This window comes from Heterocephalus glaber, unplaced genomic scaffold (genome assembly GCF_053883595.1).
Source record: "Heterocephalus glaber isolate CG9 unplaced genomic scaffold, H.glaber_assembly_v1.0 deba00001447, whole genome shotgun sequence".
Classification (NCBI taxonomy): domain Eukaryota; kingdom Metazoa; phylum Chordata; class Mammalia; order Rodentia; family Bathyergidae; genus Heterocephalus; species Heterocephalus glaber.
In genome coordinates, this window is record NW_028258299.1 from 6,467,600 (window position 1) to 6,489,830 (window position 22,231).

The 22,231-nt window shown below is 44.2% G+C and overlaps 1 protein-coding gene across 7 annotated transcripts in view; it reads left to right on the forward strand.

Moving 5' to 3' along the window:
* Window positions 1–22,231, forward strand: part of Pex14 (peroxisomal biogenesis factor 14) — a 137,297-nt gene that overhangs the window by 47,452 nt on the left and 67,614 nt on the right. For all 7 annotated transcript variants that reach the window (XM_004863598.3, XM_004863600.3, XM_021243405.2 and 4 more), the window contains one exon: window positions 6,739–6,823. In XM_004863598.3, coding sequence (XP_004863655.1) covers window positions 6,739–6,823 — 85 coding nt within the window. The remainder of the gene's footprint in view (window positions 1–6,738; window positions 6,824–22,231) is intronic.

A 22,231-nucleotide genomic window follows, 5' to 3' on the forward strand; every position in this document is an offset into this window, starting at 1 on the left:
AATACAGATTTATACAATAGACCCTAAAATATATTACATTCTATCATGTCAACTCTTTGTGCACTTCTACCAGAGGTATTTTATTTCTTTAATGTGAAAAACAAAAGTACAGAGGAAAGTAAAACAAAGGAAATTAGGGCCCACAAGCTTAATTAGTATAGGGTTGTAACCCAAATCAACAATGGGAAGGACACAATGACCCAAACCAGGAAATTCCAGTTGAAAGAGAGGCTCTTTCCATTAACTCCTCGAGTGCCTGCTGGGGCGGAGCTCACTCCTCCCCAGGTGCAGGGCCAGCTCAGGGCAGCTCAGGGTCTTCAGTTTTGAACTTGTGGTTTTTGTGGATGTTCCCTTCTCCTTTTCCTCCCTAATATAAATGGAACATACCTCTGTGTGTGTGTGTGTGTGTGTGTGTGTGTGTGTTAATTGTAGATAAATGGACTAAAAAGGTACCTCTTGATTTTGTAACCCTCAGAGAGGGGGAAAGAGTACAAAAAAATCCTGTCACTGTCATCTGTTCATTTTTAATGAGCAATTTTTAAAAATTGAAAATAAAAGAGGAAAATGAATAGGTGTTGAACCAGCCCGTGATATGTAAATGCCAACTAGTAATTACCTAAAACCTCAATTTTCATTCTGTTTCATCTTCCAAAACATTTCATTTTCCCTGAGTGAAAACACTTAATTTGGGCTGTGTGAGTTAGCGGAGCGGCCGCCTGTGGCCTGTGCCTCCGCTGGCTCCGGCTAGGGGGCACTTTGGCTCTGTGCTTGGCTACTGGAGCTGCCTGTCCACCTCAAGGTTATTCCCCTCTTGCCATTCCAGTGGTTATGCTCTGAGCATGCAGGGCCCCCTCCTGCCGCCCCTCTCTAGTCTGGTTTCGGGGAGCCGGTTCCTCCTTGTCCTTGCAAAGGATCATATTGAATTTTGGCTGACTGAGCCTTCCTCTGCATATTAACTTTGCCTCCTTACCTGGCTCTGAGACCCTTAGCTTCCCTGAGTTGGATTTCACACTCTGAGAGCAGCCTTCTGGAAGCTCCCTTCCTCCCTCTGAGATTTCAAACACAGTCATCTCCAATTTTTTTTTTTTTTTTTTTTTTTTTTTTTTGCTGCTGCTGCTGGTCTTTATTCTTTCTTTTCATTTTTGGGGGGGACACTTCTCTATTGAAGCTCACACAAATCTGCCCTCCTACCACACTTGAGTGTGACTCTTATGTTTCCTTTCTTTGCATGCTCATAGATTTTTCTCCTACTTTAGTTTGGGCTCTGTCACCTTCTGGATATATTCATACAGCATCTTGGAATGTGGCTTGTGGCTGCCCTGCTTCCCTCCCTCCTCCCCAGGCTGTGCCCTGGGAGAGAGTGTGTAAAACTGAGAGAGAAACGGAGCAGCACCCTGTCTTATGAATGGTAGATCAGAGAGGACTCCGGGTGCAGAAAATCAGAATTATGTTGTCCTAGGACCCTGGATCCCAGAGTGCTATGCCTGGAATCTCAAGGAACGTGGCCTCTTTAGTGAGATATATAGCTTCATAATTAGCCCGTTGCATTTTTTCACGAGTGCTAGCATCAGCGTTCTACGATGTGTTTCTCTGATTAACAGCTGCTTTGCAACTATTTCCTTGTGCCACCGATGACCATATTTGTCAAGGAACTCCTGACAGAGTACTGATTTCTTACTAAAACGCAGCATTTCTGCTTCAAGACAGTTCTCTCCTTCGCAACACTGCCTGGCTTTTAAAGTCAGCCCTTGTTAAAACTCGAGTTGGCTTTGGTCTAATGCTTGTTAACAGGATTCTGGGTATTTGCTTTAGAGCAGGAGTGGAGGAACCTTTCACAGGCAATTTAATCTGAGCAGCGCACAGCAGTGGCGCTGGAATGGGGTTTTGAGCCCATATACTGGCCATTTCCCCTTGCCATCTAGTTGTGATCTCTCTGGGTTAAAAAAGACTTGGCTTTGGTTATTAGTATCATTAATTTTTGAATATTTTTAATATTTTAAAATGGCTAATGAATGCTCACATTTTAGGAGATAGATGTGTACATAGTACCCAGGAGTGCTAGAATTGGTGGCATTCCAAATAAGTGTCACCAGAGACAATGCATCAGGTTTACATGTCAGGTGCAAAGTGCTAAGGCACCCTCAAACTCCAGGTTCATTATTAGGCGGGCTCTGTTCTCCCGTCGCCCTTGTGAAGAAAATAAAGTGTGCACTCTGAAGATTACAACGTGCAGGTCTTTTGTAGGAGAATGGAAAATATATGAGAAGTGTCTCTTTGGTGAAGACCGTCAAGAACCTGGATTCTTCTTCCCACTGGGGATTACTTACCCCACATGATGCATTCGACAGCGCGTAGTTCACAGCAGAAAAGCCCCGAGCGCACTGTACTCTATTGATTTATACAGTTACAAATCCTCAAACACAAATCTCTCTCAATTGGCCAATCATCTTGGATCCAAACGTGTTTTTTGACCTGAAGTCCTCTTTCTTTTTCAGAGTCGCTGTCAGGGTCTCCAGCATAACCATACTTAGGTTGTGAGATGGCAAAGAATATACTGCTCTCCTTTGCACCTCAGTTTTCCCTCTGCCTCTGAAATGATAACCAGTGGAAGTTAGCCAAGTTTCCTTAAAATTGTGGAGCTGATGTTGGCGGGGTTGTTTTATTTTGCTTGGGGAGGGGCAGGAGGATAGATAATAGGGCCACAGGGATTAAGGGGAGAGAGAAACTTCGCTTCTGTTTTCTTCTGAGTTTGTCATTTGTATTTGTATTAAACTAGCTACTAGAAATTTGAGGTGGACTCATTAGGAACTCAATCAGGGCAGGAGAAGGGGAGAGGAAAGGCGGTTCAGTATTTATCATGGGCTCCACAGTGAGTGGCTCAATGACGGCATCAGGAATTTTCCCTGGCTTGCTGCACTCCCACAACATGTGCAGTAAAGTTCCTGTCTCCGTTTTACATCTTTGACATTGAGGCGGAAGATTTGGCCTGAATTTATGTAATTTACTTGGGCACAGATATAACCCATGAATAGTCACATTCATCTTCTAAGTAGAAAATCAAATGATAACACAGGACAGGCTGCAGCACCCCATCATTGAATCAACGAAAGTGTGTTGTGTGTGCTGGATTTCTGCAGAGGGAAGTCAGTTGAATTGCTTCATGAAGTTAATGAAAAGGGCCCAAAAATGGGCGGGTGAGAGACCCAAAGCGAGTGCATGTCAGTTACTCCGTGGGTGAAGATCCTTGCATTATGGGTGAAGAGTTTTGGGAAATCTTTACTGTTGCTGTATGAATCATAGGGCTATAAAACTGGAGGTTGGACAGGTGCCCCCCCCCTCCATTGTACGGCCAGTGTCTTGTGGGGAGGGAGGAGAAAAGTGAGAAGTAGCCCAAGAAATAATTAGTGAAAGGAGAGAGGTTTTCATGGGCTCACACTTACATGTGGCCGCTTATCTGGGTGTCTTTCTTATTCAGCACATTATGTTGAGGCTGTTAGTTTGGGTGCTTTATATTTTTGCATCTGGCGTAGTGATATCGATGCTGTTAAATATGTGATTTGCCTGTCGCCTGCATTTTCAGACAAAGATCAAGAGGAACATAAACAAGCCCCAGATACACTTTATGTAGGTGTTTGGCAGTATCATTTTATATGGCTTGAAATTAGTGAATGGAAACTTTAAAAGAAATTGTTCATATTTTTGCAAGTTTGAAGTGCCGGGACTTTGTCAAATTCCCGTTAAAATAAATACGTCAATTTCATCTCCCTTCCAAATTCATTTATCTTGCTTTTTTAAAAGGTGTTTTCTACTTTACCTGATGTTTAAATTGGATTCGCTCGTTTATGCTGTTCTTTGCTATATCCCCCACGTTTTTCTTAAATGAATTACTAATGACAGAGCACTCCATCATTCCCTCTCTGCAGCCACTTTAAGGAAAGCATGGTGATCTAAACCTTTTAACCTATTAAAGATGATTTTTCCCAATTGAATCAGACCCACCACAGGTGTAATAACTAATCATTTAAACTACACCTGCTATTATGTATTTTTAAGCCATTATGCGTGTTGGATAGATGATAATTCATGTTTATTGCATTGTCCGATGGATCCGTTTTGCCTACACTAGGCTGATTAATGTATTTAAAGAAATAAGAGATGCAATTTAAAAAAAAAAATTGATGGAATGCGCCAAGCACTGCATTGAGTGCACCATTAAACCCATCAGAACTTTGCTCTCTGACCAGAAATGCATATACCAAGGACTATATTAAAAAAGCAAGGTGAAACCTGTGCATTTTAGTGGTGGGATTTTGTTTTCTTTCTCTGTCATGGGAAATTTTGGGAGGATGCGGGAAAGGCTTCTTTTTTTCTGCGGGTGAATGATGGGAGCTGTGCTATTTGCATCTCCTACTTAAGACCTGTTCATCCACATTTCTTCTGACACCTGGCGCACATGTCACAGCCACAGAGACTGCCACATGATAGCAATACTGTCATTTTCTTGTGTGTCGAAGGTGCATTTTTCCTCCAGGTGAAGAACAATTATCCCAGAGCCATCTGAGCAGTGCGGATTGGTGTTGACCCCACGGGACTCGGATGTGTACCTACTTGTCCCTTCCCTTTCTGGAGCATGGGCCTTTCTTCCTTTGGGTCCCTCCCCTTCTTTTTTAAAAATTTAATTTTTTGCCCATTTATAGTTTGTCCCCTTCTGCCTTCTCCCTTTTTATTTCCCTCCTCTACTCATTCTCTTTTCTTTATATCTCTCATTCCTCTTCCTGTTCATTAAAATGCATCAGTATTATAGATACTTGTTTGATTTTTCTTGGTTTTTGATGCAGCCTTAGGTGATCTGGTTGAGGAGCTAAGAGGATGATACACAGTTTTGGGGTTCTGGAAGCTCCAGGCTGATTTTTCCTTAGCCCAAGATGGTTGCTTGTCACTGTATTTCATATTGGTGGGCAGTGCTGTTCGAGGTGTTGGAGGAAAGATTGTGGCCCACAGGGAGCTGGGCGTGTATCAACTTGGATGACAGGCCCAGACCAGGAGGGTCAGGACACGGAGCTCATGCTTTAGGAAGAAGTCTAGGGTAAGCCTCCCACAGAGGGGTTACAGGAAAATAAGGGAGTTTCCCTGGCCTTTTTTCCCCCTCTTTTCTGATTTACCTTCATATCTTTTTTCCTAGTAAGTTTGCCTGGTCTCAGGATTAAATTGATATAAATATGGAGACGGAGATGATTTGTAACTTGGATTTTATTTATAGTCATAGCACTTTCTGTTTGCAGCTCTGTACAACTATTTCCCTTACTTTTAGGATCACAGAAAACTTTCTTACATCTGGTTCCTAGGAAATGTTTGTTTTCAACAACTCCCAAGTAAACTAACTGCGAGCTTGTTGGTCTTACCTGCAACAGGAGATCACATGATTCTTTTGGTTCTGATACCGTGAATAGTGCCACTCATTCCAAGTAGCCCCTTCCGCACCTGAGGCAGGTTGGCGCTTCCTATCAGTTGGATCAGTGTCTGTTATGGGGAGCAGACAGGCCTTGTGTGTGCCGAGTGATATGGAGGTTAATGCCTTTACCAGTTTCCCTTCCATCCCCTCCTTGGCTTATTTGTAGTTATGAAGATTTCATTAAATAATACTCATCATCAGAGGTAGGTAGATAATCTGTCAGTCTGTCTGCTTATGTCAGGGAAGCCCCCCAGCTTTGCCCTTTGAAGGCTCTTCAGAATCCAGCTCCATTCATGGGAGGGACTGTGACCAGCCACGTGTATTGTCTCTTACACATTCCCTTTTTGTAGTCCACAGACGCTTAGCACTTTGCCAGGCTCTGTACCAGAGCACAGTCTCTTCCCCTCAGTTCCATGCAGAGTAGTTGGGGAAGCTGCCTGAACGTTAGAAGACAGTATAATTATGCCTTCAATTACATGGTACAACTACAGCATTGAGTTGAAGAGAATGGGGAGATCGGGATGGCTTGCTTATGTAAGGAAGATTCCAAGGAGTCAGAACTGGCTATAAAAGGGCTGTACTGAGGAGTGCATGTGTGTAACACATAGACAGGCTGAGGCGGGAAATGAAGGCCTGTGTGGCCCAAGGGTGGTGACTCCATGAGCATGGCTGAAGAAGCAGCTCAAAGAGAAGATGGGAAAAGCTCTTTGCAGGTCTGCAAAGCTCGATGTGGGGCATTAGATATGATTAACTCAGATACAAGAGTCAAAGCCAGAAGCCAGTGAAGACAGGCAAATGATCTAGTCCTTTTTTGGTGGTGGTGTTTTTGAGCCAGGGACTCACTTTGTATTTCAGGCTGGCCTTAAACTCACTATGTAGCCCAAACTGGCCTTGAGCTCATAGTGATTGATCCTCCTGCCTCAGCCTCCTGAGTGCTGGGATTATAGGTGTGTACCACCACACCTGGCTCTTTTTTTTTCTGGGGGTGGGGGTCGGGGTGGGGGGGTGGTGGCACAGGGTCTCATTATGTAGTTTAGGCTGGCCTTGAACTCACCATGTAGCCCAGGCTGGCCTCGGAAGGGAACGTACAGTGATCCTCCTGCCTTAGCCTCCCAAGTTGGGGGATTACAGGTGTGCACTACCACTCCCAGCCTAGTAATGTAGTCTTGGATTTAGGTAGATTTGAAATTTACACTTATGTCTAGGGCCCAGGAACTCATAGACTTTTTCATCTTCAAATTCAGACCACTGAAGCTTACTCTTCCCCATTTTATCTTCCCCACCAGATTGCCACAGCAGTGAAGTTTCTACAGAATTCTCGGGTCCGCCAGAGCCCGCTTGCAACCAGGAGAGCATTCCTGAAGAAGAAAGGTACAGGTTCTCACAGCTGCATACCAGGGCTGGGGCTGGGGCAAGTGGAAGCCACAGAGCAGAAGGCAGGCGCTGAGTGGAGCAAAGATCTTCCATGGCTGTGTACTTGTGTAAAGTTGGGGGGCTGGGGACCTCCCCAAATCCAGAGTGCAGGTTTCCTTCCTAACAGAGGAGCCTCTGGCGAGGTTACATGATTCGGGTAATTAAACACCAGAGAGAAGGCCAAGAACACCACGGCAAAGGCAGTGCTCAGTAGCAACACTGGCCCCTGGAGAAGTGTGGGGCACTTCTGCTTTCTGGTGCTTTCTTCTGTCCCTGACCCTAGCTGCAGAATGACTGGCCTTAGGCAAGGAGGCTGCCTGCTTCAGTAAAGAATGAGGAAGAAAGAAGCAAAGGACGAGGGAAGCGAGATGACTAAACAAGGTCAGGTTAAGGTCAAGCCAGGGGTCAGTCTGATTTACAGATTGAAGTGGTAAAATACTAGTTTTATGGCATTTCTGTAAGCGCGGACAAAATAATCCCGACAAATTCACTGTCTGAAGCAGACACAATCTATTCTAGCTCTGTTGGAATTTAGGACATTTTTTGTGTGTGTGTGTGAAGTGAAAACAATTAACCAACCAAAAAAAGAAACTGGACTTTTTATTCTTGGAACTCCTTAATTTTGTAGAAATCTAGGAATTTGTTTAAAGGTCTTTATATCACATGGGGGAGGGGTGAGTTTTCCTCAAAGCAGAATTCCTTTTTTCTGTAAAAACTGGAATGTTGGCCTTAAAATTCTGGTGTTTCCATCACTTTTGGTTGGAATGAATGATGGCTGTTTTGAGCACACTTCCCTGGTGCCCCATGCTGCACTGCAGGAGTCCCCCACACCCGTGCCTCCCTGGGCCAGCCCTGCAGTGTTTGGGCACAGGATGCCCAGGCATTTCATTCACAGGCAGCCGCTTCGCAGCAGCCCCAAGGCTGGTCCCTGAGACAGAGTTGGTGAGAGCCATTGCGTGCTCCCTGGCTGCGTCGGCTCACCCCCCATCATTAGGAGATTATTAAAATTTGGAGTGTGTTGGCTGGCCGCTCCATTCCGCAAGCATCATGCCATAAAAGAGTTTTTCCTTGAAATATGTGTACCTATGGGGAGTAATTAATCATAAAAGCTTAGGGATTTCAGCTCTCTCATCAAAGCATCGAAGTGGGGGAAAGCTGAGCCTAAAAGCTGAGCTGATTACCCGGGGTAACCTGAGACAAAATCTATGGTTGCCGAGAGATCCTTAGCCCAGTGTATTGTGCAATATTATAACTGTCTGATCTTCTCTTCCACCGACAATGACCAGTTAGTCCTCATTTTCTCTCAAACGCAGCTGGGTTAGAATTTCATTTGCAGAAGGTATTTAGAGCAATTTAGAGACAAATGTCTCTGGTGTTTGCTCGGCACTTCCCCACCGCAGGCTTTGCTGAGCAGTTTTAGTATCAGGAGCTCCATCTAATCTGTTTAATTTTAATAAATCCCTGACTGGGAGAGGGAGAGAAAAGAGAGAGAGCGAGAAACTCTGGACCAAATAATACTTCTTTTGAGTCACTTGGCTCATAATTACTATAGAGAGGAAACTGTTCTGTGCAATTATTATTTGGTGCTCTTAAAAAAAATAAGTGACCAATGACTTCACCCAAGAGTGAGCATGCACCCCATGCCACCCTGCTTCTTGCCACAAGGGATCTGCCTAGAACAGGACAGACAAAAGTCCCTGTCTTCGGAGAGCAGCCATTCTAACGGGGGCGGGAGGGGGGCAGGCAGTGACCGAATGGAAAAGTGGAGGACATGGTCTGTCTGCTGACAAGTGGCATGGGGACATGGAAGGCAGGAAATGAGTGATGCGGATGCCAGGCTGGTGCAGGGTGGATTTGATTTTAAGGAGGGTGGATGGATGTCAGCTACCTGTGAGAGGGTGGACTGTGAGCAGGGACCTGAAGGAGATGTGTGTTTGTTGATAGGGTGACTCCCTAACCTGGGTTAGTGCTTTTAGAATTTTGGGCACTTGGAACACTGTGAGAAGCCACCCTACCCTTCTTGCTCTAAACAACCATACAAGTTTACCCCTGTTCTTAAGCCCAGAATCACCGAGGCTAATCAGCCATCTCCATTATCCTCTAAAATGCTGCTTCAGTTGGTAATTATCCATTTCCGAGTTGAATCCCAGCAGAGTAAGTTCTGGCAGGACCTTTTCTGGGCAGAGAATTCCAAGGTTTGATGGGCGTCTGGGGAAGAAAAGGCCCTTTGTGGGTTTGAACTTCACTTTTTGAATTTCCGCTATTCCTTGGGTCAGGCTTACACGATCACGCTGCTTGACACCACCTCTGATGGTGGCTGAGCAAGGAGACCTGCACTGTCCCTAACACTGGCTGCCGAAGGGAAGGGCGTGGCTCACTGTGGGCGGGTGGGACGGGGTTCTGGCACCCATAGGCCCAGCTCCCCAAAGGATCACAGCGGTGGGTTTGAGGCTCTGGTTTTGGGAGCGCTCCCAGCTACCGTCGCCTTGGCTTTTCCTAGCAAGTGTCACTTTGGGGAATTGCAGTGGAGCACTGACTTGAATTATAATTTTGACTTTATTTTTTTTAATAAACTTCTCTTTCCTGAAAAGGCAAATCCAATTTTGTTTTTCTTTTAATATTATTTAATATTTAATATAGAAATTGAGGTCCCTGTAGTGCATGTCAGTTCAGTGGAAAATGAGGGTTACTTTAGGAGCATCAGCTGAGTTTGTTGTATTGTGAAACCACAGCCCAGAGCAGGGGCTGCGTCCTGCCTCGCTCCTGACAGGTTAAGTGTTGTGCTCTCTGGCGGGGGTGGGGGGTGGAGCGTGCGTGGGCAGGCACGGGAGGGCATTGATTTGTAGAGGTCTGTCTTGTTTAGGTTTTCAGGGTTTTTGTTTTGAGATCTCTTTTGGATGCTTTAAAGTCTGAATATGGAGTCATTAATGAGAAACATGAAGTTATTAGAATCATTTATCATTTTCTTTGAAGTTTGTACTGCCATTTTGTGTAATTTACAGCATTTCTTCCTTTTATCGGGAATTTTTTGGATGAAAGAGAAAAGCAGCTGTTCACCTTCAGAGTATTAGGATAAATGTTTTTGTTTTCCTTCCAAGCACTCAATTCTGCTGAGGACACATCAAGTGCAGAGGCAGCCACACACGATGATGATTGGCCTGTGTGTGGGGCTTGAGCCCTCATAGAACCGGTCTATATATAGAAGCACTTCTTGCCAGGGAGGCATCCTATCTGGGGCTGTAATCAGGCTGCAATCCAGAAGGCTGGAGTAACTGAAAAACAGCTCTAGGGTCAGTGCAGAAAGTTAGAGGCTTGGAAGTTGTTAGTAGAGAGGTTGATTTGACACGAGATGTGGGTGCAGTCTCCTTCTACACATGTTTAGCAGGCTGAGTACAAACGGGTAAAGGGGCAGAAGGAGGATGGGATGGTGCCAGGGGATAGACTTGTCTGTTGACTGCTCCTAACGTACCTATTGCAAAGCAGGCTTCTGGAAAAAGATGAATGTCGTGTATTTTTCTGCATAATCCTGTAGAGTGGGGCCAGGGTGGTGCTGGCTGACACTTTTACTTACTGTGTTCTTCTGGAGTATATTAGTAGGGACCGTTTTCTCTTTCATCTAGTAAGTGGTCATAGCGTGGGGGATGGGAATGGAAAAGAGGAAAACTAAATAAAACACACCGCTACTTTCTCATTCTAAAAGGTGAAACCAGATCTTATCTTTCTTCTCTGTTCCTGGAAGTGGAACCCCCATAGCAGAACTGCCTCCTTGCTGGAAATGAACTTGAGGAAGAGGAAGCCTGCCGGGCTCAACCTTGGTATTGGGGTAGAGGTGAAGGGCTACTCTCACCGGAGTATTTTAAGGGGGAGTAAATTCTTACACAGATTTCAATTTAACTCTCTTTTATTACTTTTCTCCTTTTTTTTTTTATCATTTACGTCCATTTCATGAGGTAGTTTGCATGTCCTTGAATGGAATCTCGTTACCATGAAAGCTTTTTTAGCATTGATTTCATAACAGTCTTAATTTAATAGCTCCGTCATTACTGAGAAGCTCTGGGAGTAGGGCCCTGGCTTTCCAGGTCACTGACCTTTTAATTACAAACCTTGTTCTGATGGCCAGGTTATCGACTGGACAGCTCCCAGCTTGTGCCCCCAGGATGAAAACGAAAATAACTGTGTTTCCTCCCCCATCTCCAGGAAAAAAAGAAAGTAACCTCTTGTGTTTCTAAAATTAATTTTCTCCTTCAGCTTTACTTTATAATTAATTCTTTAATGTGTCTTAGTGAAGCCAGAAGTCTTTTTACAAGGCTTTTGTTCCTGGAGCTGGGGTCCAGCAGGCAGCTTGGGGGTAGGGGGCGCACATCTTGCCAGAGCCACCCCTTGCTGGACCGAGGCCTTTTCCTCTTCCCCAGAATTCCTGGAGCTGAGCTGGAAGGAGTAGTGTTGGCCCTGTGAGGGGCCGTCTGGCCCTTCTGAGTCTTTGTTAATGAGACATGGATTATGGCTCCAAGATTTAGATTCATTCCTGTGTTTATCAGAGTAATTGGAGCTGGTATATCATGCATTTTTTTTTTTTTGATACTAGCGATTGAACCCAGGGTCTTCATACTGAACTACGATATCCCCAGCTCTTTTTCATTCTACCTTTTGAGACAGGGTTTCACTGAATTGTTAAGTTGTCCAAGCTGGGCTTGAACTCACTATCCTCCTGCCTCAGCCTCCCAGAGTACTGTGATTACAGGTGTGTGCTGTGAGGCCCAACTTATCATGGACATTCTAAAAGACATTCCTATTCTGAGAAAAGAAGGGAATAGAATGAGGTTGTTTTTGTTTTGTCCTTATCTAGTAGTCTTAGATGCCTGAGAGGCAAGTATACTTAGCCATGGAGTTCTACTTAGCCGTGAGTTTGACCCAAGCAGGTTGGTCTAGGAGAGTGGTGGCGAACCTATGGCACACGTGCCACAGCTGACTGTTATCACTGAAAGCACTAAAAGGTTCGCCATCACTGTTCTAGGCCCTCTGTCACTGACAAGGAAGAGAAAACAGGCCAGTGGGCAAGAAGTGCGTGGTTGACAATTCTGCTTTGCCTGGGGCTGTCTGATTTTACACTGAGCTGCCTATGTTACCCCTCAGTCTGGGGCAAACAGATCACCCTGGCCGTAAAAATCTTCCTTGGGAGAGCCACCTAGACAGACAAAGTGGGCATGGCTTTGGAGCTGGAAGAAGAGGGCAAATGAGAGAAGAGGCCATCAGCAGTTGGCCTCAATTCCAGCTCGCAGTAGGGTGGCATTTTCCCCCTACTCCCCGCTCCTCCCCTGCGTGGGACAGTGCAGAGAGCCCCTGGGTTGAGGCTGTGTCCTGCGGGTGAGTGAGGTGCCCAGGCCCAGCAGCCAGGGCTGTGTGGCAGCCGCGCCTGTTCTGAGGATGATTGAGCATCTCCATCCATCTGTTGTGCACGGACCATCCTCCTTCCCTGCCAGTCTTGCACCTGCATATCCATCACCTGCTGTTCTGGCCCAGCCCATTCATCACACTGACTGGTTCCCCCCCATCAGTTTTCCTGTTTCCCTTGTTATCCAAACTTGTCTTGAACTCTGTAGATTTTTCTCAGCATCCAGGATGAGAACGAAAGCAGCGGGGCCAGCTGAGGGCAGGGAATCAATGCGCCATGGCCCTACATCCAGAGGGCAGCTGAGACTGCAGCTCCTGCGCTTACCCGTGCTGGGGATGCGCCATCGAGGGCCTGGGTCAGCCGCTCTCGGCTTCACCCAGTTGCTTTGCCGTTTCCCGTGAAAATGAAGAATGAGTCCTTTCTTAAACTTACATGGCTACAATAACACGACAGAGAAAAGCAAAGTGACAAAAGGGATGTTGTCATGTAACTTAGTGTTACTGAGATTTTTAAAAAAACTTTTTGGAAAGCTAAGATACATGGTTCTGAAAATTCAAACAGCCAAGGATAGACAGTGAAAAAGATGTCTTTTTTTTTTTGTACCGAGGATCAAACTTGGGTCCTTGAGCTTGTGCAGCAGGCGGCAAAGCCACTGAGCTAAATCCCTGGCCTGAAAAAGATACATTTTATTCCTTCTCATTCCTGTTCCCCACCACAAGAGGATCCCCATCCCAGAGGATGCTGCTGTTAACAGTGTCTTATGCATCATTCCAGAGATAATCTAGCCATATAAAAGCATAATAATATTTTTTATTCCTTCCACAGAAACACTAACATTTTTTTTTTTTTTTGGTTCCAGGAATCGAATTCAGGACCTTTCACTTTTGAGGCAGGTGCTGGAACCACTGAGCTAAATCCCCAGCCCAAACACTAACACTTTTTAAATACAGTGGTATCTTATTTTATTTTATTATTTGGTGGTACTGAGGATAGAACCCAGGGCCTTACACATGCTAGGCAAGAGTTCTACCATAGAGCTACATCCCTAGCACTTAAAAATTAAAAAAAAAAATTTAAATTTTTAGTCAGGGTTTTCTTAAGTTGCCCTCCTGCCTCAGCCTCCCAGTTAACTAGAACTACCGGTGTGCACTATCTTGCCTGGCTTGTATTTTGCTCTTTAGCTTTTACATTTGACGTTGCATCTTGGCAGCTATTCCATATTGATATGAACAGATCTGTGACATTCTTTTAATTGACTGTATAGTATTTCAGTATATGTGTGCACCATACTTCTTTTTTTAAGCAGTCCCAAGTTTGTGGAGATTTAGGTCAATTCCTGTCTTTCTGCTGTTTCTAACAGTGCTCTAGTGCATATTCTTGCATGTACGTTGTTGAGCATTTGTCATTAAGGCACAGTGCTAAGAGAAGACCATTTTACATATGGTGAGGAGGCTATGAGATATTTCTCTTGCTAAAATTCATCAGATTGTGTTTCATAGAAAATGGATAAAGCAGGTTTTTAAAATATAAACATGTGGAGAAAAGAAAACAGTGATGAATTACTATTGACACTAAACAGATTTGGATCCTGAGGGAACAGTCTGGTCATTGGTTACCTGGAAAATGCTTTCTTTCTGAAAGAATTCCCCCCATCCTTCATTTTTTGATTGGATATAGGTTTATAACTTTAATTTTTTTTTTGGTACCGGGGATTGAACTCAGGACCTTGCACTTGGGAGGCAGGAGCAGTGTCACTGAGCTAAATCCCTGGCCCTTGTTTTTGTTTTTTGAGACAAGGTTTTACTACATTGCCCGGGCTGATCTCAAACTCTGGGTTTAAATGGTCTTCCTGCCTCAGCCTCTGGAGTAGCTGCAAATGCAGATGTGTATTACTGTACCTGGCTCATAAATTTAATTTTTGATTCAAAGTAAATATTCAAATAAATGGAAAGCTTCGGAAACTTGAAGAATAGGAGTTGTTTTCAAATGAACTATCTAGACTGTTATATTTGTTTTGCAGTACTGGGAATAGAATCTAAGGGCCTTGTGTATGCTAGGGAGGTACTGTATCACTGAATTACACCCACAGCCCTTTTTATTTGGAAATGGGGTCTCACCAAGTTGCCCAGGCTAGCTTCTAATTTGTCATCCTCCTGCCTCAGCCTCCTGAGTAGCTGAGGTTACAGTCTTGTGCTGCTGTGCCCAGTGGTAGTCTGATTTGTGTTTGTGTGTGAGTGTGTGTGTATTTGGATGCTTTAGTGTCCTAGGCCTTTGATGTCCTAGGGGTGTCAGAGTTTATTCACTACTTTTGTGTAAAGTATTATTACATTAGGCACATAACAAAAGAACATTGAAGTACTTGTCTTTCCTGGTGCCAGAAGCTCATTAGAAGAAGGTGGAAATGGATGGGAGCACTTATCAACAGAATCAGCCAGCCCTTCCCATGAAATGTGCCAGTATCTCAGGTGGAAGTCAGCAGAATCTGACCAGGGCCATGGTCTCCTCCAGGGAGGCAATCTTATCTGTGCTCCCCAGCACCTCGGGGGCCCAGCCCAGCCAGCCCTGAGTCTGAGGGATGAATGGTGGCTATGGCAGTGGGTGGCTGGAATCAGAAGCTTTGCAAAAGGAACTCCATTCTTTTTTTTTTTTTTTTAAGTCTACAATTTATTTGTTTAACTGTAGAATACATCTAGTCTCAGTATTGCTAGCATTTATCCCTGTACCAACTAGAGGCCAGTGTTGCCAGGTAGTTTCTTTCATCTTAGCCTTATAAAATCCACTCAGCAGATTGAGCAAAGCTCAGTTTTGAGCTTGGTGTTGAGAGAAGCAAGGGGCAAAGACGGAGAAGAGTAGGAGGGCCATGGTTACTGAGGAGGGGCTCCTGCAGGACACATTTGTGCAGTTAGCAGGGTTGGCCTTGGGGTCTGGCCTCAAGATGAGAATGAGGTGGGTGAGACAGGAAGTGAGGAGCTGGCGGTGGAGCCCAGTGTTACAGCGCTGGCGGTGGCCCTTGTTGACCAGCCAGGGCACTGCAAAACTGTAGAGGTCGTTCACGCTGGGCTGTGTACTTAAACTGCCTTGGCCTGGCAGCAACTACCCCACTACAGAGCAGGGCCTGCCCAGGGCACTCTCAGGTGCAGAGGGCCTGGGCTGGCCTGGTGGCAGCAGCAACGGGAACAGAAATGATGCCATTTTTATGTAGGGAATTTTTTTTTTAATGTAGGGAATTTTGCCGTTCATGAAACACACACATGTCTTATTTCTCTCTCTCCTTCCTCCTGTCTCTCCCTCCCTCTGTCTCTCCTTTTCTTTTCCTTCCTTCCTTCCTTTCTGTTTTGATTTTTTTGAGACAGGGTCTTGCCATGTAGTTCACGCTGGCCTGGACCTCACTGTGTAGCCCAGGGTGGCCTTGAATTCCCAGCAATTCTTCTGCCTCAGCCTCCCAAGTGCTGAGATTACAGTTGGGCACCATCATGCCCACCTTCTTAATTTCTTCACTATTATCTTAGTATGTGTTAAGCAGGTTGGTAAATATTTATTGAAAAATGAATACATGATTTCATAGATCCTAGAACTGCTCTTCTCTCCTGTTTCACAGATGAGGAAACTGAGGCTCAGATAAGTGAAGAAGGTCTAATAAGTGGCAACAATAGAACTAGGACCTCTGTCTTCTGATTAGGATTCTTTGAACTATACCACAGACTTTTGGGAAAGAAAGGACAGAACCACAGACATAGTAGAGGAAAGAATAAAGCTGTTCACTGGTGGATGGTTTGTGTGGGGAGAAGGGACAGATTGTGCATGATTTTTTTTTGTGTGTGTGTGTGTGGTACTGGGGATTGAACTCAGGACTTTGCCCCTTGCCAGGTGCGGTGCCACTGAGCTACATCCCCGCCCTACATGATTCTTAAGGTTATTTTTGTCTTTTTGGTACCGGGGATCGAACTTGGGACCTTGTGCTTGCAGGGCAGGTGGCAGAACCACTGAGCTAAATCCCCGGGCCGTCTTAAGGTTGCTTTTGAGCAAAGTTATTGGACATAGACACGTGCTTGTGAAACTGTGATCACAACCGAGACAGTGAACCACTGAGTGGACCACGAGTTTCCTCCTGCCTCCCGCCTCCACCCCTGAAACCTCCATCTCAGGGAAGCATGGGCCACCTTCTGTCACTGTAGTTTGTGTTTTGTAGAATTGGGTATAAATGGAATCATACAGTATGTACTCTTCTGGGGGGGGTCTGGCTTTTTTATTCAAGGTAATTATTTTGCGATTTATCTACATTGTTATATGTATCACTAGTTCATTTCTTTTTAGTGCTATTCCATTGTATGGCTGTACTATATCCACCTGTTGATGGACTTCCGGTTCCTTTCAGTTTGGGGATATTAATAATATAACTGCTTTAAATATTCTTGAGTAAGCATTTGTAGGGATATAGAATTCCTTCTGTCTTGGTTAGATACCTAGGGCTGGAATGGCTAGATCATGTGGGAGAAGGGTGTTTATCTTTTTAAGGAACTTCCAAACAGTTTTGGAAACTGGTCGCACCATTTTATATTCTTAACAATTGTGTGTGAGTCTCCAGCATCTTGAGCCTGGAAAACAGGAAAGTGCAAGTGTCAAATGTTCCAGTAGTAAATCACTAGGTCGTACTTGGAGTATTTCAGCTTAGAAGGCAATATGTGCATAGACTGCTCTCATTCAAACCCCAGCCTCACTACTTGCTAATTGTGCGATATTGCTTAAGATACACAACCTCACTGTGTCCTGGTTTATCTATCTGTAAAATGGGGTTAATGATAGTGTCTACTGCAAAAGATTCTTGGCATAATTAAATGAAAATAATATGAAAAGTGCTTTGCAGGATGCCTAGCACTAAATGAGGACCTAACCGATGATGATGAGCAACAGTACATATCTTGCGTGGTGACGTGTTCTTAATGGGCTACATGGAAGTTCCCCACTTACCTGCAGTTCTGCTCTCTGAGGTTTCAGTTATGTACAGTGAACCTCAGTGGGAAGATATAAAATGGAAAGCGTCAGAAATAAACAATTCATAAGCTGTCAGTCTTAAGCCATCCCCTGCATCCTTCCTGGGCCGCCATCATCTCTGTGTCCAGTGGGTCCACATTGTGTGCCCTGCCTACCTCACAGTACTTAGTGTTGTGGGTACCAGACGGACTGTCACAGTCTCTCCATGCTCGCAGGTGTTGTGTCGTCTGCTGTCATCACAAGAAAGAAGTGTGGGGTACAATACAGTAAGATATATTGAGAGAGAAACCACGTTCACACAACTTTTGTCACAGTATATTGTTATAATGGCTTTCTTTTATTATTAGTTGTTAGTCTCTTATTATGCTTAGTTTGTAAGCTAAATTTTGTCACAGATATATATGTAGGAAAAACAGTATGTTTAGGGTTTGGTGCTTTCCCCTGGGGGCCGGGGATCCACTGGAGTCTTAGAACATGCTCTTCACAGATGAGGGGTGGTTACCGAAGTCAGTTTGCTGTAATGTTATGTTAAAAAGGTAAGCCTGTTGGTATCATAAAAATTCATGCAACAAGAACACCTAGGAATTTGGAGCAGAGCAGAATTTGGTACAGGCAGTCAGAGCTTACGCACTTCCTGAGAAGACAGGAGAAGCAGGCTCAAGCCTGGGACCCAGGAATGAAGAACTTGCAGAACAGTGCAGAGTGAACTTGCCAGGGGAACGGCTGCTGTGTCCATCAGGAGCGGAGTCAGGAGCTGCCACTGGAGCTGGAGAGTTTGAGAGCCACCTTCTTGGCTCTGATCCAGGGACCAGGAAGTTGCTGCTGCCACGACTACAAGTGTCTTCTGGCACCAAGAAAAACAGTGACAGGACTTGGAATGTGAACTTGACTTATACCTGTTAAAATTGTGTGGTGGTGCATGCCTGTAATTCAAGGACATTGGGAGGCTGAGGCAGGAGAATTGCAAATTCAAGCCCAGCCCGGGCAACTTAGCAAGACCCTGTCTCAAAATAAAAAAATTGAAGTACTGGGTAGTAGCTCAGTGGGAAGTCACTGGGCCCAGTCCTCAGTGCCACTAAACAAACAAATAAACAGATAAATAAAATTGCTACTTGAAGCTGGGTGTGGTGGTGCGTACCTGAAAATGAAGCACTCTGGGAGGCTGAGGCAGAAGGATGGAGAGTTTGAGCCAGCCTGAGCCAGCCTGAGCCAGCCTGGGCAAGGCGGCAACTTAGCAAGACTTCATCTTAAAAAAAATAAAAGGGCTTGGATGGGGAGGCCCTGGATACAACCCCCAGTACCACCACCAAAAGAATAAATTGCCCCTCGGCCTTAGTGAGGCTGGAGGCTGGAGACAGCACTGCAGCAGGAACCCTTGCCTGCCCACACGCTGATGTTTGCAATAGGCAAAAACAGCAGAGACAGAGCCTTGGGCTCATTGCTGCTTTTCACATCACCTGTGAGAGCACTCATGTGACAAACCTGGTTCTTCTTATCCAGAACTCCAGCTGCCACGGAGTCTGCGAAATGTAGCCTTTAGCTTTCCAGCCTCTAGGACAGGAAGGACAGGGAGGTAGGAGCAGACAGAGTGCTAGCAGAGAATCCATGGGAGAAAAAAGATTCGAAGATACAGCAGACTCACCCGCCGGCAGAGAAGTTGGGATTTTCAAAGCTTACAAAACGGGGCCGAGGATTTAGCTCAGTGGTTCCACTGCCTGCCTCACAAGTGCAAGGTCCTGAGTTTGATCCCCGGTACCAAACAAAAACAAAACAAAACAAAACAAAAAGCTTACAGAAGGAAGGAAGCATTTCACCCAACACAGAGCCAGTTGTGTGTCGATGTGGGAAAAGGGTATTTTATCAGTCAACAGTATATTTTGAGAGGAATGGGGCTTTTAAATGTGTTTTTTTCTTAAAGTTTTTATTAGTATATTTTTGGGATACATAGTAAATATGCTCCTCATAGGGATATTGGCACATACACATATTGGGCTTTTAATTGTTAAAAAATGTAGCAATTTTTTCTAGTTTTTTTTGAGAGGTAAATACTGATGCATTTTATTTTGTTTGTTTATTCGTTTTTTGGTACTGGGGATCAAACTCCGGTCCTTGCGCTTGCAAGGCAGGTGGCTGAACCACTGGGCTAAATCCCTGGCCCCTGATGCATTTTGTATATCTATGGGCTTCAGAGATGATTGTAAGAAAACTTGTCATTCTTATCTGGCCTCATATAGGGATGGGTGTCTTTTAAGGAGATTTATCTGCCAAGGGTAGAGAATGGAGTTTTAACGAAGGGCACACTGTGATGTGTGGGTTTATTGGAACTGTTGAAAAATGTTGGAAGCAAGGATTTTTGAGAGTTAACATAAGGTATACCATAAGGCGGTCTCTACTGAGATATATTTTATGTAGATTGGACTGTAATTGGAAAGACTGAAAACTTACTTTAGATACTATTCATTAATTACCAACCAATTGTTATATTCAACATCTTTGAGCCTATGCCTTTTAAAAATAAGTTTAGGACTGGGGATTTAGCTCAGTGGCACTGCACCTGCCTGGCAAGTGCAAGGTCCTGAGTTTGATTCCTGGTACTGAAAAAATAAATAAAATAAAAAGTTTATCTCTTTGTATGTATGTGTGTGGTTTAATATCTGCCTATGAAGCATAAAATAATACGCTTTTATTTTATTTTTTTGAGACAGGGGTCTCTCCATGTAGATTAGGCTGGCCTTGAACTCAGTATGTAATGTAGGCTGGCCTTGAACTTGTGGCAGTCCTCCTGCCTCAGCCTCCTGGGTCTTGGGATTACAGGCGTATGTCATCATGTCCAGCTTTGTGCTTTTATCTTAAATTTATTTTTCACTATAGGTGTCCTGGGTTGGTCAGTCAGCCACCAGATTTATCTTCTTTGCATTTTAGAGGCACATGCAGACTTATATATAAGTTATGCCAAGAATTGAATTCCTTCTCAACTTTAAAGGGACCTTTGTTTGGTTTCTAAATCATTCTGATAGGAGCCCATTTTCTCAGAGCTCTCTCCTGTCGTCAGACACAGGAGTTGGGAATGCTCTCGTCTCTTACTGTTAATTATTCTTTTTAGTTTTAAAGCCCTTTATAGTAATCTTTCTGTAATTAGATTGTTGAGTAGATTCTCTTTAGTAAGATAGTGGTCTTTAAATTTTGTGTAGTTTTCAGTTCGTTAAATGATTGCAAAGGCTTTCATTCATAAAGTTGAAGTTTACCATATCATGGTATTTCAGAAAAAACCATCATGACCCTCTGTGATAAATTAAACATCACAGCCATATAAATGTCATCTTTTCAATGAAACCTAAAGTGCATAGAAATAGGGTTCTCTTCTACTCTGTTTTTAGTTTTTAACTGCATCAGTACTCTTGACTGACAAGGAAAAATATTTTACCACCAGTAGTGGAAAAGACACTAAAGAAGAACAAAGCCATAGTCTTCCCAGCTCTGTGAGTAGCAAATGGGATTGTGAATTAAATTATTCTAATTGCAAAATTTAGAGTCTTGGCCGAAAGAATGCGGTTGAGTTTAAAGAAGAGGCAGTTAGGAAATCAGTTTAACTTAAAAATGGAGATAATTTGCACAGAGTGTAATTGAAGGAGAATAAATATGGAGTGCCATGATTTCTGATACTTACTCACCTTTTTTTTCTTAATCAAAGGCTCTCCTTTAAACAGTCCTGGAAAGAAGGGGCTAAGAACTAAAATAGAAATAACAGAAAATAGTACTGTTCTTTGGAAGATCTCAGTACTTGATTTTGATAAATTTTTACTGCATTGACACCCAGCCAACCAACAAGTATTTTTTGTGTATGTTTCACAAGGCACAGTGTGGCCCTGGACCTGAGGATGTAATGGTGAACAGAACAGACAGAGGTCTGAGGTATAAACAGATTCCTCCAGAAATGTGAACAAGTAAGTCAGGTGCCCTGATAGCGAATGATGGGAAGGTGGGGTAGGCTTGCACTGGAGAGGTTGCTGAACCCAGAAGATGTGAAGTGTCTGTATGAAGAAAAGGAGCATGAGGGCAGAGGGGACAGCAGGCCCAAAGACTCCATGGGGGAAGGGAGATTAATTTGATCCTGGAGGCTGCAGTGGGACTATGTAGCGAGTAGAGATGAGAGTGACATTATACAGCTTCCTTCTGGAGATGTCAGTGAAAACCGAAGTTCTGTTGACATTTCATATTCCCCAATCTAGAGTTTCTCATGCCATCCCCAACAAGTTCAGCTCTGTTCACCAAGCGTTCCCAGTCTCTGTCTGTCTCCTGTCACTGTGCTGAGTCTGTGCCCGGAGAACTGGTGATGGGGCAGGAGAAGCTGCTAGGAATGCAGTTCCTGTCAGTTACGAGCAAGCCTGATACTGTGTAATAACCGTGGCATGTGTATTTTCTGCCACAGCTTAAAAACATTCTCATATGTATTACTCATTTAATCTTCAAGGTAACTTCAGTTATTTGCCCCAAAAGTATACAGAAGGGCACAGAGACTTCCAGGAGCCCCGGAGGTGAGGAGGCCGTTTCTGTCCTCATGGAGTTGTCCATTTGACGTGTAGTCTGCTTACGTGGACTGGAGCTCTCTCCTTGAAGAATTGGTCATACATACTAGAGGTTATTTATTTCATCCATACCTTTTCTTACATTTCTGTACTTACTGTCATGACTAGAGAGGAATTTAATTATGGTTGTTTGTAATCCTGGAGGCTTTCTTGCAATTTTCTGGGGGGGCTCTATCTTGGACTTCCACTCTGAGGTTTGAGAAGAGGAAGTCTTGGACTTGCACAGTACAGTTGTTAAGTAAATGCTGTTGACTTTGTTGTTCTGTATGGATGCTTTTATCAGAACAGTGAAGGGTAAACAGGGTGATCTCCGTGCTCCATGGAGAGGTCGAATGGTTACATTACACAGTCTTCTAGAGCGTCTTGCAGCAAATACATGGGTTATATTAAAAATTG